At 35.8% G+C, this 17518-nt stretch overlaps 1 protein-coding gene across 1 annotated transcript in view; it reads right to left on the bottom strand.

Moving 5' to 3' along the window:
• The window catches only part of LOC150097850 (tyrosine-protein phosphatase 10D-like), a 501687-nt gene that overhangs the window by 75282 nt on the left and 408887 nt on the right, over window positions 1-17518 (bottom strand). Inside the window, exon 22 of the mRNA XM_090406609.1 lies at window positions 5842-6037. Within this exon, the coding sequence (XP_090262735.1) occupies window positions 5842-6037 (196 nt within the window). The remainder of the gene's footprint in view (window positions 1-5841; window positions 6038-17518) is intronic.

The raw sequence follows: 17518 nt of genomic DNA, 5'->3' as shown, positions 1-17518 counted from the left end.
ATCTTCTGCATTCACTATCGCCCTACCCAACTTGGCATAAATAGATACCTCAGTTCTTGGTTTTGTCAATGGCACTAGAGAAATACAAGTAATTGTTGTCATACTGTTCATTTCATTTCTCTTTTTTTTGTTCCAGTTAAGTCTCCAATGTCTGTCCATTTCGTAATTTTTTTCAAAGTGAAATACCTCACTCAATTGAGTGAGGTATTATTTGAGTGAGGTATTATATTTGTTCATTCTAAAATTTGAATGGTCAATGTATTAAAATTCATTCCAAATTTTGAAAGCATAGCTTGTCATCCATTTACATCATTCAATTAGCTCATTTTCATGCTTTTATCATCATAAGTTTCCTGATTTGTACCATCAAGGGGTATTCAGGCTACTATGATAGCACTATATGAATAAGATTGCATTATTAATAATCTCGTATTAACAATTTGCTTCCAAATCAATCTACTACTCATTCCAATATTGCCATATCTAATATTTCATTCTTCTAAGGCAGTGTTTCCCAATGTGGGGCGTATGCCCCACAGGGGGAAATTAGAAAATGACGTTGCATTCGCCACCTCGTCACCGATATACTAAAAAAACTTACCATTGTCGGCAATAAATTGTCAATGTTGCAATCCTGACTTTCCGAGAAAAAAAGCTGACATCACTAGTACAGTAGTGATGTAAGCTAATCAACATAAATACAGTATCAAGAAGAAGAACTCTCAGAAAAGCAAAATGATGAGTCTATTAGAAATTTATTTAACATAAAAGGAATTTATTTAACATAAAAGCCATACCATATATGGTATGGCTTTCTGATGAGACAGAAACAAAATACTGAAATTCAACTAGTTTTGCAAAAAAAAAAAAAAATACTGTTGCCCTTCCCGTCGTCATATTTAGTTGAATGTGGCTTTAGTGCTGTAAATGACTTGCTACTGAAAAAAAGAAATCACCTGGATATCACAAACCATGGGGATTTGAGATTGAAAATGACTAAATTAGTACCTTAAATAAAAACTCTTTGCAGCAAACATCAAGCTCAAGGATCGCATTAACTTGGATTTTATTTTCCTGAGTTCAGTTCGATTTATGTTTTATAATATACAAAGTATAATATAAAATTTATATTCATTGAAGAAAGTCAAATTAAAAACAGTTTTACCTATGTTCCTTTTTTATTTAAAGTACATATTTATATTTATATTATACTTTTTCAGAACTCAGCTGACTATTATGCTGGGGGGGGGGCATCAAAATCTTTGAGGCATTTCAGTGGGGTATGATCCAAAAAAAGTTGGGAAACACTGTTCTAAGGCATTTCTGATTGAATCAATCAACCTAGCCCTTGGTCTTCCTCTGGGTATCTCTCCTCATCTTGGCATCAAACACCTGTTTTGCTAACTTTTCCTACCCCATTCTGTTTAAGTGACCATACCACCTTAGATCAGTGTGAAAACACGTTCTTAAATGCAACACAATGACAAGTTCCTTCCTAATGTCTTCGTTTTTACTATGATTCTGCAATCATTGCCACTTGTTCACTCCCCTAATCTTCCTCAGACATCTCATATCTGTGGTTTCTAATCTTTGATCAAGTGCTTTATTTCTAACTCAACTGTCAGATTCATAACTTAAAACTAGTTAGAACACAGATATTAGCCAAAGCACTAGTTCAGTGCTTTGGCTAATTTCTCTCTTATTCCATATAAATTTATTCCACTGGTTCTCCACTATATCAGCTCTGCTTATTCTGTTGTCTATTTCCATAATTAATTTGTCATATTCACTAAAAACTGTGCCTAAATTGCTGAAATATTTTGTTTCTTTAATGGATACTCCATTCAGAATGACTTAAGTTTTCTATGTTCCTGCCTATTTTCATACTTTTGGTCTTTTTATTGGCGATTTTCATGGCAAATTTATTACAGCTGTTATTCAATTTAGTTCAAGAATCCCAGAGACTTGCACAGAAGGTGTTTAGGAGAACAACATTATCTTCATAAGGCAAACAGCTAAATTTGATATCTCTAATTCTAATATCAGGTTTAATGTCACTTTCTTTCATAATGATATATAGATAATGAATAAGAGGGAGATGATGTGCATCCTTGTCTTACTCCTGATTTTACATCAAATTATCTTTCTGTATTTTCTTCAAATCTAACTCCTGACTTACAATTTAAATATAATGTATTGCTTATGTATAATGTTCCATTTACTCCATATAATTGTAGTGTTTTGAAAAGCTTTTCTCCAGGCACCTTGTCATATTCCCATGATTACTCAACTATTTGTCATGAAGTGAAAATATGATCCTGACAACCTCAATTTAGCCCGAATCCAACTTGTTTTTCTCAACTTCTTTTCAAAGTATGTTTGCAAAAATTTTACCTAGAACACTCAGTAAAGAAATTCCTCTGTAATTCTCACATTCAGCTTTATTCCCTTTTTTTATAGACTATGACAGATCTACTCCAATCATCTGAAATTTGACCTTCTGCCCAGATCCTCTGAATTATGCAGTATAGCCACTGCAAAATTTTCATACCTCCATATTTAAGCATTTCTGGTCAAATATCATTACTCCAGTTGCCTTTCCACATTTCAAGTTTTTGACAGCTTTATATGTATTCCTCTTTGCATTCTTCTTGAATATTGTCTAGTATGGTTCTGTCAACGCTTGTTTTGTTTAAGTCTTTCATAGTAATTACTCTAGACATCTAAGACATGCTTATCGTCAGTTTTTCACATCACCTTTATCATCTTTTATTCTATTTACAATACTCTGTTCTCCATTTCTAAACTTTTTCAATAGCCTTCAGAACATTTTACCACCTTTCTGGTATTCATCTTCTATATTTTTACTGCAGTCTTCCCATCAATTTTGTTTTGCTACTCTTACATTTTACTGCATTCTTTTAGGCATCTGTTGACTAATTTGTGAGGAACTTTTGGAACACTTTTATCTTTTGCTGAATTACTTCTTTAAATTCTTGTGTCTGCCATGATGTTCTTATTTTTCTATCCTTGCAGATAACTTCACCACATTCTCAAGCCTCCCTAGCTGAATCAATCAATGTTTTCAAAAATATAATAACGGAAAAAACTCATGTTAAATATTATTTAATAGTATAATTTTAGCCTGTGTGTTGCAGGCATCTTCAGCACATTTATAAAACTAATTGAACAATAACTAACAATTCCAAAGGGCACCACCTAAGTAGCTAACGTAAGATAACTAAAAAAGTCAATAAATTTCCTAACAAAAAAAACAACAAAAAAAAATTATATATATATATATATATATATACATATACACAATAAAAAGTTAGGAAAGATTAGCTGATTTATAAAGTATCTCCCATAAAGGGGATAGACGTAAACCATTGGATCTATTTAAGTTAGGAGAGTGAAAAACTCACGTTAAATAATATTTAACGTGAGTTTTTCCGTTATTATATTTTTGAAATTGATATGTCTGCTCACGGTATTTCCGTATTAAAACAATCAATGTTTTCTACAGAGTTGGCTACTAAGACTCCAAGGTTTGGTTCTTGTTTTAGAACCATTACATTATTTCTTCAATATGTTTGTATAGTTGAGTCTCCAGTTTATCACAAAGCTGCTCAACTTTTTTACATTCTATTCTTTTCAGTGTAATATTGATTTTTAACCTACGTAAATCTAAGCGATGATCACTTTCAATTTCAAATCCTCTGTACATTCTTGTATCCTAAACCAGCATAAAGACATCACTGTCAACAATAACACAGTCAATGAGGCTTTTCTATTTCTGGTGTCTCTTCTCCACATGAACTTATACATCTTTATGTTGGAAGATGGTGTTAATAATAACTAGCCTATATCCTGAGCAGAAATCTAGCAGATACTTACCATTATTATTAGCTTTGCACTTTTCTTCAAATTTTCCCATAACATTTCTGCATGTCTGGTGGGATTCACTTGCTACTCTACTGTCTAGATCTCCAACAAGTATCACTTTTTCCATTTCCTTTATGTTAGTTACTTGCTCGAATGACTCAAAAAATCCCTTCCTTAGGAGAATCTTCTGTGGAACCACAGGCACAAATAAGTTTCATTTGATCTTGACTCAAAAGTCAAGATCTCCTTACTATTTTTCTTAGAAGGTGCTAATTAGGGCTGCAAAAGTATGCTCTCTAGTACTCAGTACCATGAGGGTAAATATTATTATTCTTTATTCAAAAATTTTTACCTAGGATACAAATATCATAATGATTTAGTAAGTCGAATTAGCATGGCTTCTTATTTTGGATGTTGAAAAAATTAAAATTCTTGGAGTTCCTGGAATATTAATTTAATTCCTGGTATTTTGAAATCCAATAAAATGGTAGGATCTTGGGGAAAAAACTCTACTTACAAGACACAGCTCATTCGGAAATGGTTCTTCTAGGTATGAAGATGACCTTATCATTTTTGTTCTATTCAGTCTGTAAATTTGTCACATTTCAAAAGAAAGCCAACTATAGAATCTAATTAAATTGCACAAGTCATCATTTCCGTAGTATATTTTTGGCACCCCTCCCATGGATTCATTATCAATACCAATGAACTTTGCATACATAACTCTAGTTGAAACTGCCTTCCGATCAAAAAATTTATCTTCATGTTTAGCGTTGAATGCTATTGCTACTTCTTCCTTTCCTTGATTGTTATTGCCAAATATAATAATTAGTAAGATCTCACCTGTTTTTGCCTTCTTTCTTTCAGTGATGCTAATTATGTCCATGCGGTACTTTTTCAGTTCTTCAGCAAGCCTCAATTTCCTTTCCATTAATGTTAAGTTTGTTGTTGTTCTTTTTCTAGAAGTTGAGCTTGAGTTTGTTCCAGTAGCTGATTTTTCACTGCTTGCTCTGGTTCCTTTACAAAATCAGTGGGAGCCTTGTTTAAGCACACAATGTCCCAGCCAACATGAAATCTCATCACGTTGTACAATTATATATATTTGTGGTTTAAGTCAATAAAAAGTACAATTTGCTCAACTCGTTCGTTCAGTACTCAGTGGATAACTGCTAACAGGGTGCACTACATGAAGGTGAGGATTGGACATTAGGTTAAAAGTCCCAGTTGGTTCTTCACTTTCTTTAAAGACAATGTGGAGGTCTCCTCCCATTTATCTGGCTTTGATCCTTAAGCGACCTTTCATGCTTTTAGTTGGAGGTTTTTCAGGAGAGAAGTATAATAACATTTATATGTTATTATATATAAATATAATAACATATGAGATGGTGTGACTAAAATGTTTCACTTTGTATCACCAGCAGTTCTATGACCTTATTGCTGGTGGTACAAAGCTCCTTTACCAGTGTGAGTGGAATCTGCTGGGTCACTCACCACTTATTTCAAACTTGTTGCAGCCTCCATTACTGAGAAATTATACCTTGTCTTGTGCTGTTTGCAATTTCTGCTCCATAAAAATGTGAGATTCCAAAGAATCAAGTTTTGATTCAGACAAGGAAAAAAACTTCACAGAAACATTTCAGATGGATGTTATAACTTGCTTTGAGGAATAATGAGCAAAATTCAACCATTTAAATGATTTTTCCAAGTTTAAAAGTGGAGTGAAATCTGTTGATGAGGCTGCAACTGAAAAGTAAATGGATTTATATTCAGATGTTCTGCAGTATCTATTCAAAGTTGTTCAACAAAATTTTCATGTTTTTTTCACACTAAAAATTTGCAAGTTGCAAGAGAGCTACTTCAAAAAAAGTAATTTTGGAATAGCAAGTAATTATCTTAAAAAAAAGCAATTTAGAAATTTTCTGATCACAATTTGTGCTAATATTTAGTACAACTAACCTTGTTGTAATTTCGCTTTCAGAAATGGATATCGAATCACTGGAAACTTTACTTTTCCTACTAAAACATGCCCTGGTAAGTATACCAAATCGACAGAGAGTCAACACTATGAGACTTGTAATTCCTATCATCAGCAGTAATAAAAGGACAACAAGGCCAACAGTAAATGTTGTTCCATTATCAACCTGATAATCATCTGGGAAAAAAGAAAAAAATCTGACATCTGAAATCACATATACCATTTTTTTTAAAATAAAGGCAGCCCTCGGTTTACGTCAATTCACAATAACGCCAGTTGCCTGCGCGTACTTTCTTACTGTAGTGTGGTTGACTGAGAAATGACACTAGCAGGCACTCTAGTGTTTGAGCGTTTACTGAGCTACTACGACGTATATATATCAAACCTAGTTTTAATTTTGAATCTACCTAATTGTTCTATTTAATTTTTTTTACGTACATATGTATTTAAATTATTAAAGTACATAATTACATACCATGTCTGATAATAGAAGTGCATAAAAATTAGCAGAACTTGGTGTTAAGAAGGCACAGAAATCAATCACACTTGAAAAGAAGATGGAGGTGATTCGAAGAATGGAAGATGGGCAGACATGTGCTAATGTCTGTAGAAGTATGAACTTACCTCCATCGACTGTTACTGCAATCTCCAGTAACAGTCGATGGAAGTAAGTTGCACAAACTGTTTTATTCTATCAAATAGAATAAAACAGTCTGTGCAACAATCTACGGCAGCACTAAATGCAAAACATTTACGTTACAGCAGGGGTAAAGTCATGAAAAATGGAAAAATTATTATCATTATGGATGGATGACTTGAATCAGAAAAACATTCCACTGATGCAGGCTGTTATAACTGAGAAAGCAAAAACAATTTTGAGGATCTTAAAAAGACAGATGGAGGTGAAGAAACATTTCTAGGAAGCAAAGGTTGGGCCATGAGATTTAAGTCTCGAAGTGCCACAGTGTCAAATTATGTGGTGAGGTGGCAAATGCAGATGTTGCAGCAGCAGCTGCTTTTCCTAAAGAATTTCAAGACTGTGTAGAACAAGGAAGTTATCCTCCTGATCTCATTTTTAATGTTGATGAGACTGGGCTCTACTGGAAAAAATTGCCATCACGCACCTTCATTTCCTGTGAAGAATGTTCTGCTCCAGCTTTTAAAGCTGCAAAAAATAGACTTACGCTTTTGTTGGGTGCAAATGTCTCCGGAACTTTGAAGCTTAAACCAATGTTGGTGTACCATTCACAGACACCACGCGCCTTCAAGGGTCTAAAAGCCATGCTGCCAGTCGATTGGAAATGGAACAAGAAAGCTTGGGTTACACAAGATGTTTTTATAGATTGGTACACAAATTATTTTTGTCCTACCATGCTTCGCTTCTGTAAAGAAAATGATTTGCCAGCCAAGGCATTGCTTCTCTTGGATAATGCCCCTGGACATCCTCAAAACCTTACTGAATTAAGAACACCATTGAATGTCAAGGTTGTTCACATGCCCCCAAACACAACATCGCTTTTACAACCAATGGATCAGGGGATTATATCAATCGTCAAAGCCTATTACCTCCGTATAACATTTATGAAAATGGTAAGTCTTGGACACTTCAGGAAAAACTATTAAAAACTACTGGCAGTCATTCGATATTTTGAAGGGCATTAACAACATCGAGGCAGCTTGGAACAACATGTCAGCAAAGTGTTTAAAAGGAGCACGGCAAAAACTTCTTCCAGCATTTATGCACAACTTCAAGGAATTACAGCAAGAGGAGAATGTTATTGAAGATGTTACCAAGCTTGCGCGAGAAGTGGGATTGTATGATATTACAGCTGAAGATGTGACAAAAGTCTTAGAGAGCCATGATAAACTACTTTCCAATGAAGACTTAAAAGAATTAGCCGAACAATTAAATCAACATCCAAAGGAGAAGAAAGAAAATGAAGAAGGTCCTCTGAGAGATATGAAATGGCCGATTTACAGTGTATCCTTGCAGGCATAGAGACATTGACTGATGAACTCTGCGAAATGTATCACGATTGGAAACGGAGTGCGAACATAAAAAGGAGTGTAATCGCATCTATTCAACCTTGCACTGAACTCCTTAAAGAAAGAAAAAGAAAATCTAGGCAGTTAACACTGGATACTTTTTTTTAAAAAAAAGCAGGTGATCCAAAACCAGGAACTTCAACATAGAAATATGTAATATCTTTTTGAAGTTTCATATTTTTTGTATATAATTTTGTTTTGTTTTGTTTTCGTTATTAATAATTTTATTTTAACAAATATATATGTATGTATTATCAAAGCTTCAAATATAATAATGTTACACATACTTCATGTGCATATTTTTTGATTGCATGGAACATAACTTCATACCTCCCATTAAAATTGGGTTCGGTTTACTCCGATTTAGTTTATGCCCGTTTTTTTCAGGAACAGAATTGCGACGTAAAACAAGGGCTGCCTGTATATGATTTTCATATAAAAAAAGCAATATATAAATATTTACTTATAATACAGGTATTTATTTTTTAATCTTGTTTTCAGGTTAGTGTTTCAATTGTATTTTTGCTTTCTACATTGTCATTTTAACTAGCATTTGAATCTAACAGTCAACCCATTTGGGTGATTGCATTTGGAATACAGTATTTAATTTCAAATATTTCCTGAGGTTCAACATGATAGTGAAAATATCCTTTGATTGAAAACACCATGATGTGAGGAACTTGATAAAGACTTTTCAAAGGAGTGAGTTGATTTCACAAGGATGTGAAAAAGGTTTTCTTTCTGGAAACTCATAATTTTTTTTTCCTGAAATGCAGAAAAATTTTCTGAACATGTTCAGACAATGTAATTAACTGCTCTACCATGGAATTAATTAATTAATTATATTTATATGACTCCAAGCTGCTTATCTGTGGCAGGCCTTAATATGCTGAAGGTAAAGTAAAGCAAGATATATTTCTATAAATAGCCAATTTTATCTATTACAGCACTTCAAAAAATTCTTGTAGTTTTTCTATCCAAAACTCAGCTACTTATTCTTATAATAAACATATGAAGTAAGCAAAATGATTTTAATTTATCATAATTTATTCATTTGATTACACACACACCATGTTGCCATGTCACTGTTAGTTGACACATCTGAATTCGGATATATTATTATTTGTCATCTCTAGGGAGTCCAAAGACTCATCGAGGGAGGGCATCTGCTCTACAACTTTCTCCACCACTCACAATCCACACACTGACTGCAACTACACTAACGCCATCTATCGCCGACCACTGCCACTAGTATTTCCATAGACCATCACAAACATCCATGCCCACAGCAGGATTCGAAACCGCAGCCTTTTGCCTGGGGAGCGGATACGTTAACCACTCGGCCAGCCAGGCTAATATATAATGAAATGAAATTTATAATTAATCATTCACTGAGAAATTCCTTCAAGAAGCAATTCCCAGCAGTCATATAAATGAGCAGTGAGTAAGGTATAGAATTACTTAACTGTCTGGATGACAGAAAAGTCCAGGTATCTACATCACAGCTACTCAGAGGTTACAGACTATGCCAGTGCCTCAGATCATCATACTTTGAGTGTGTGTATAAAAAAAATAAAATAAATAAAATAAAATAAAATAAAGAATACACATATATATAACCCTTCATCATTATATAGATGCAGATTTAATATGAGACACTATTCTTGGAATCAGCATGACTCTGTTTCCCCCAGCCTAAATAAATATGGCTGCTCCACATTGACAAAAATGTGGAGACAACAATTATTATGAGACTGTGATAATCCTGTGCCTGTAGACTCAAAAGTCAAGATCTCCTTACTATTTTTCTTAGAAGGTGCCAATTAGGGCTGCAAAACTACCCTCTAGTACTCAGTATCATGAGGGTAAATATTATTATTCTTTATTCAAAAATTTGTACCTAGGATATGAATATTATAATGATTTAGTAAGTTGAATTAGCATGGCTTCTTATTTTGGATGTTGAAAAAATTAAAATTCTTGGAGTTCCTGGGATATTTATTTAATTCCTGGAATTTTGAAATCCAACAAAATGGTAGGATCTTGGAGAAAGAACTCTAGTTACAAGACACAGCTCATTTGGAAATGGTTCTTCTAGGTATGAAGATGACCTTATCATTTTTGTTCTATTCAGTCTGTAAATTCGTCACATTTCAAAAGAAAGCCAACTATAGAATCTAATCAAATTGCACAAGTCATAATTTCTGTAGTATGTTTTTGGCACCCCCCCTTCCATGGGATTCATTATCAAATCAATGAACTGGAGATATTCTGAGGGTTAAGACAAATATTACTCATTATCAGATACCTGATAGTGAGTAGTGTCACACAATTTGTATAAGGGAATGAAGAGGAAGATTGAAACTTTCATGAAACCTTCAGAATGAAGATTTTGAAAGTTTCATGAAAATTCATTGAAAACAGTTAATCAAAAGTCTATCAAATGGCAATGCATCAAAAAAGCAATTCGTTGAATAAGCAATTTGTCAAACCACAATTTAATGAATGAGGATTCATTTGAAAGGCATTCCATCAAATAATAATTCATGACACAAGAATTTGCTGCAAAAGCAACTGATCAAAACTAAATTCACCAATAATGTTCAGATGAATTTCTTTCATAATTCATCAAAAGAGTAATTTTCTTGTGAAATATTGTCTAAAAGCGTTGCATAACAATACCTAACATTACTCAAGATGCAGAAATGCAGACAGCATATGCAGGTGGTCATCGAGTCTTGTAATAATTATTTTGTTGTATTTTCGAAAAGTGTATCTGTACTTTATTGCATAGATCAGGAATCTTCAACCTTCCAGACAGTACAGACCACATTAAAAAGTTCAATGAAGGCTGCGGGCAATAAACTACACTGCGGTATTTAGAATCGTATGTTTTCTAGATTCATAAGGAATGCTGTGCATTTGATACTTTACATAAAATCCTATAAAAATAAACAAACGCAGGCTTTAAGAGTGTAGGTAGGAGTCGGGTTCATGATAAGTAAATACAATCAATGCTTGAAAATAGATAATTTAATGAAGAAACATTAATTTTTTACAATGTCAATGGGAAACTTGGCAATGCTTCTGACCAGCTTGTCGATGTTGGCATCAATGTTCGAAGTCACTATGCGCAGAGTATTCTCGAGATGTTGGTCCATAATCTGAGTTCTTGTCTTGGACTTCACAAAGCGCACATCTTCAAAGCATGCCGGCGAAGATTAGGGAACGTGTCTTTATAAAATGTAAGCAAGGGCACATTGAATAATTTTTCTCTCAAAGAAAAGTTGTTTTGGAGTTCAAGCAGCTCCATTTGTACTGAGCCTGGCATTTCGGCAGCATTGACACTGAATGGCATTGAAAATAAATCTAAAGAAGAGTGTTGGTTACGAAAATCACTAAATCTCTTTTCAAACTCACTTCGTAACAAGGCTAATTTTGTAGCGTATTCATCAAGAGATGAACAGTTGGACTCAACGAGAAGCTGAAAACAAGTTAAATCTTTTTTTGTGAGTTATGCCTCCCAAAGTTTGGGCTTAACCACAAAAGCTTTGATGTGAATCAAACAGTGTGCATCAGTTGATCTTTGAATTGTAGCCACATATTTAGGACATTCATATGCAACGAGATGTTGGTCACAATGGGGCAAAGTCTATCATCCACTTCGGATCATTGAATTCCGCAATTGGCTTCCCCCTTGGTTTACATGAACTGCTATATTTCGCTCCCTAAATCAAATACTCTTTTAATAACCTTCCCTCTGTTCAACCAACGCACACTATAATAAACCACATCACCATGATCCGCTTGCACTCTTGGAATTGATGATGATTCAATCCTCTTGCCCTAATAATGTTGACAACAGTCACAATAACTTTCATGACATTCTCAAATACAATAGTTTTTGAGCACAAATTCTCCTGGTGGATTAAGCAGTGGTAATGGATGGAATCTTTTCCTTCTAGGTCTGGTTCTTTCCATAGCAACGCAACAAACCCTTCATTCTTTCTCACCATAGCGGGGGGCACCATCAGTTACCACACCCTCGAGGTTGGTTAAGCTGAGGTTGAAAAACGCTGGAGCGGTTTCTTGGCAGCTTCAAGAATATCAGTGCCTTTCATCATTCCCTTCATAGGTACGAGCGCTAGCAGTTTTGTCACAGTGAATTGTTAATCAATGCCATTGACAAAGATAGCCAGTCGTGCTGTATCCTTCACATCTGTGTTCTCATCTAAAGCAAGTGATAATGACGTAAATTCGGATGAGACCATTTTTTTAACGTTCTTTCAATGTCATTAGCAAGTTCTTCGGCACGTTGTGCTACAGTTACCACAGACAAACTCAGTTTTTTAAACACTTCCTTATTATTTGGGCACAGAATATCCCCAGCAGCGATGAGACACTCTTTCACAAACTTGCTGTCCAAGAAGGCTTTTGATTTTTTAGCAGTTTTTTCAGCTATTGCATAACTTATTTTGACGCATGCTTCACTCTGCCTTTTAAACCTACCCTGCTGGCATTTTAAATCAATTTGGAGACGGTTCACTTTGTCCACATGAAGTTGCCCTTGAAGGTGATCAAAATTGGACGCATGCTTTGTCTCATAGTGTCAATTTATATTGTATTCTTTTGATACTAACACTAACTCACGACAAATTAAACACACTGGCTTATCATCGATTGGCACAAAATAAGTACAAATTGATCCACTTTTCATTAAAAACCCGACAAGAATCACTTGATTTATGCTTTTTACTTGCAGACGCCATAGTGATGGAAGGCAAACCCAAAAAATTATCCAAAATGGCTGTGTAACGGCTATTATCCACTGAATATATCTCACATTAATGAAAAAAGTTATTTTTTTCATTAATGTGAGACAGCTAACCAAAATATAAAACCACAATAGGCTATGGCTGACGCGACGAACTTGCGTGCACTTATACACGAATATCACACTGTTCACGACTGACTGACGTAAGTCTGTGGAATGTCAGATACAGAGAGACCGAGGAATGCAATTTACAGAGCCTTGTAAATAGAAGGCTCTGTAAGTGAGATATTTCAGTTGGTGAGGGGATTGTTATGAGATTAATGTGGGGAAGATATTTCATAGAATAGAGGAAGGCAAGGGTAGAACCAGAATTCATCCATGGAAGCTGTATAAGGAGGGTGTGAGCAAGGGAGTGAGAAGGTTCTTTGCATAGAGAGTGACTGGTGAGTGGAATACATTGCCTGAAAGTGTGAAAGGCACAGCTCGATGAGTTCTTTGACTCAATGGAGGTATATATTATTATTATTAATAATAATCTTTGCTCTCCGTCTCTTCTCATCACTGTCATACCAGGGCAACACACTGATTACCTTTCCTATCACACTCTTATCTTTTATCCCTCTCAACAACTTCCTGATATTCATTCTCCTTGTTCCCAGTCAAGTCATTTGTTCCTACTACCACTGCCAACTCTTTTGATCGGTTACCCCTCCTCATATCCAACACCTCAAATACTTTCTTCATTTTGCCTATTAGAAAAGAAACCATGTGCATCTTCTCATTCACCATACCTCTAATAATTGAACACACATACAATGCCACTCACAAGTCTTTCATTACTTCTTTCATCGCAACATTTCTATATTCTTAACTTTTTCCATACCTATCTCTTAATTTCACTCCACATCCATTTGCCTCATCTACACTAACTCAGATTTCAAATCTTGTGTCATTTTTTTGCTATCTTATCATCGGTCACAAAAGCTTATTTACCATCAACCATGCACTCCAAAATGCAACACCTTGTACTTATTAATAAGTACAATCCCATTCATTTGTCCAAGCCAAAAGTCTATTCAAGTCTTCTGAAGAGAATTAACATCAACAGCACTAATTATAATTCTTCCCATCTTTGCATCAGCAGCAAACAATTGAAAATCCCCAAGTCAGGACCAATGATATATTATTTACAAACATGTTAAACAATAAGGTCTTAAAAACAGAACCCTGAGGTATGCAACTGGTTACCTTCCTTTTTTTGAGGCATTGCTCCATCACACACACAACTTCTAGTATCATTCAGAGAGCCAAATCCATCTAACCAATATACTATCTATTCCTATCATCTGTAGTTCTTGTTATCACTTATCATGTGATAACAAGAACTAATCTTTACAAATCCATGCTGGCCATTATAAAGATATTATGTCCATGAATCCAATCTTGTATTGTATTCCTAACCAATCTCTCTCCAACATCTTGCCTACAATTATACAGACTGGTCTATAACTGGAAACTTCTGTCCTAGAATCCTGCTTGTGGAGTGGTGCTATTTTGCCTTCTTTCCACTCCACGGGAACCTTATCCACTGAAAGACTTTCATTATGTAACCAGGTCAAGGGAACAGCTAACTGTCGTGCAATTCCTAATTCCTTAAAAATACCCTGTGTTCTTTCACTTCCAATTCACCTAACACTTGCTTCCTTCTACATATTGCATGGCATCGTTTACAACAGTATGATATATGCTGATAATATGCTCATTCAATAATTCCACTATATCCTTTGCAACAGTCACTCTGCTGCCATGACTATCCACCAGCATCAACCTGCTATAATAATATACTTCCTGCTTGCCATATAGTGGAAGAATTACCTTGAATTAACCTGGACTGACCACCCAATCTCCTCTCATACTGCACCTATTTCTTTATTAAGCTCATCACCTTCCTACCCTGCACTTTATACTTTATACTCTTCAGGATCTGATCACCACCAATTGTCTATTGTCTTGTACTTCCTCCATAACATTTTCTTTTCTAATACAGCTTGATTTTTATATATATATACAGGGTGTTCGGGATAAATTTGACATATTTATAATTAATTATATTTTTCCGTAAGTTACATGTATTAACACACACTTCTCTTCATTTAAAAGTTTGGACCCTTCTTCATTCATATACAAGATGTCAGAAAGGATGGATAGCTGGAACCCACCTGAATCATGGAAGAGAATAACTTGTATCATGATGATTCGTGCCCGCCATCAAAATAAGGATATTACGACTGCTGCCCAATGCTCCCTGAATACAGTAAAAACAATCAGGCATGAACTAGAGACTTGCAATGGTGACTACGAGGATGTAGCAAGAAGAAAGATCCCTAGCAGACGATCTGATTGCGTTCGTACAGCAGAATTCCTCGCAAATCTGCAGGAACAGGTGTTGAAGAACCCTGGCATTGGAATTCGGGCTTTGTTCGTGGAGTTGCTAACTGTAGTCAAGCCCTGGATAACAAGGGTAGCCAATGGTAGGCCGTATGTATGGCAGCAGGATTCGGCCCCTTGCCACACCTCTGGGAAAAGTCAAAAATGGTTGTCTGAAAATTTCTACGACTTCACCAGTCCAAATGTTTGGCCTCCAAACTCCCCAGACCTTAACCCCATGGATTATTTTGTATGGGGCGCAGTTGAAAAAGACACCAATCGCACTTCCAGTAATACAAAAGCCCAGTTAATGGATAAAATTAAAACAGTTTTTGCGGCCCTTCCCAGGGAGACTGTAGCATCAGCTTGTTCGAGGTTCCGAAGCAGAATTGAAGCTGTGATCGATGCTAATGGTGGTTATTTTGAGTAAATCTTGTTGATAGTATTGTAATTAACTCTGCCTGTAATGTTTTTTTGTCAATTCATTAAATTTAATAGATACAAAGAAGATTTTATTTTTCCTTACGAAACTGTCAAATTTATCCCGAACACCCTGTATATATATATATGGTCCACACACACACAAGACCTATAGCACACTAGTGCCATGTGTGGGCAAGAGGAATAGAAGAAAGGAGGAGTTTGTTCACATTCTACTTGAACAGCTGAGGGTTGTAATCCTTGGGGGAGACTTCCAAAGGACAGAAGTAGATGGAATAAAAGAGGAGCTGTGAAGTTGGTTCGGTGAGTTTTAAGATGGACTGTAAAAGGGTGTTGGTTTGCAGTGGCTCTTGGTTTAATGATTTTTCAGGAGAGTGGAGGAATAATAGTGGCCAACTCAGCAGCACACTGTCCATGAAAGTATCTGTAGAAGAGACACAAGGCAGAAACTGAACGTTTATGAGAGAGGAACTGAAGTTGGTCTGTGAGAATGGGATCATTAATTAGCCAGATTACCCTCTTCTGGATAGAATCAAGCAATCTTAGAGAGGATTTTGGTGTACCATTCCAAATATGGGAGCAATATTCCATGACTGGGCAGATTTGGGCTTTGTATCAAGTTAGCAGCTGTGAAGGTGTAAAGTTAGTGGCTTATGCAAAAGAGTACAAGTTTTTGGCAGTGCAGAAGCTATAGTTGAAATATGGTTGTGACAGGAAAGATTGGAGGTGCAATTCTGTCCAAGAAGAGAAACCTGATCGTGTTTGGATACCTTAGTATTATTGAAGGTAAGGGGGAAGGATACGAGCTCTTTCTTGTAAGAGTTTAGGCAGAAGTGAGTTTTGGTGGCATTGAAGTTTACAAAGGTTGTCCATGCCCCACTGGGATATACAGGGTGTTCGGGATAAATTTGACATATTTATTATTAATTATATTTTTCCGTAAGTTACATGTATTAACACACACTTCTCTTCATTTAAAAGTTTGGACCCTTCTTCATTCATATACAAGATGTCAGAAAGGATGGATAGCTGGAACCCACCTGAATCATGGAAGAGAATAACTTGTATCATGATGATTCGTGCCCGCCATCAAAATAAGGATATTACGACTGCTGCCCAATGCTCCCTGAATACAGTAAAAACAATCAGGCATGAACTAGAGACTTGCAATGGTGACTACGAGGATGTAGCAAGAAGAAAGATCCCTAGCAGACGATCTGATTGCGTTCGTACAGCAGAATTCCTCGCAAATCTGCAGGAACAGGTGTTGAAGAACCCTGGCATTGGAATTCGGGCTTTGTTCGTGGAGTTGCTAACTGTAGTCAAGCCCTGGATAACAAGGGTAGCCAATGGTAGGCCGTATGTATGGCAGCAGGATTCGGCCCCTTGCCACACCTCTGGGAAAAGTCAAAAATGGTTGTCTGAAAATTTCTACGACTTCACCAGTCCAAATGTTTGGCCTCCAAACTCCCCAGACCTTAACCCCATGGATTATTTTGTATGGGGCGCAGTTGAAAAAGACACCAATCGCACTTCCAGTAATACAAAAGCCCAGTTAATGGATAAAATTAAAACAGTTTTTGCGGCCCTTCCCAGGGAGACTGTAGCATCAGCTTGTTCGAGGTTCCGAAGCAGAATTGAAGCTGTGATCGATGCTAATGGTGGTTATTTTGAGTAAATCTTGTTGATAGTATTGTAATTAACTCTGCCTGTAATGTTTTTTTGTCAATTCATTAAATTTAATAGATACAAAGAAGATTTTATTTTTCCTTACGAAACTGTCAAATTTATCCCGAACACCCTGTAGCTAGGAGATGTGAGGCAGGTTCCTGGTTGTGGTATCACTTGAGGATTCCAATACTTGAGCACTAACAGGTTTGTTGAATGAAATGGAGTGTACTCCATTTCAGCAAATCTATGGATAGGATTGGAAGTCTGTGAGAGCAGGTCATTTATATACAAGAGGAAGA

Source organism: Typopeltis vanoorti, chromosome 16 (assembly GCF_054136105.1).
Source record: "Typopeltis vanoorti isolate ZY-2024b chromosome 16, IOZ_Tvanoo_1.0, whole genome shotgun sequence".
NCBI lineage: Eukaryota > Metazoa > Arthropoda > Arachnida > Uropygi > Thelyphonidae > Typopeltis > Typopeltis vanoorti.
Note: the sequence above shows the minus strand (reverse complement) of the source record. Positions and strands in the feature narration are given on the sequence as shown.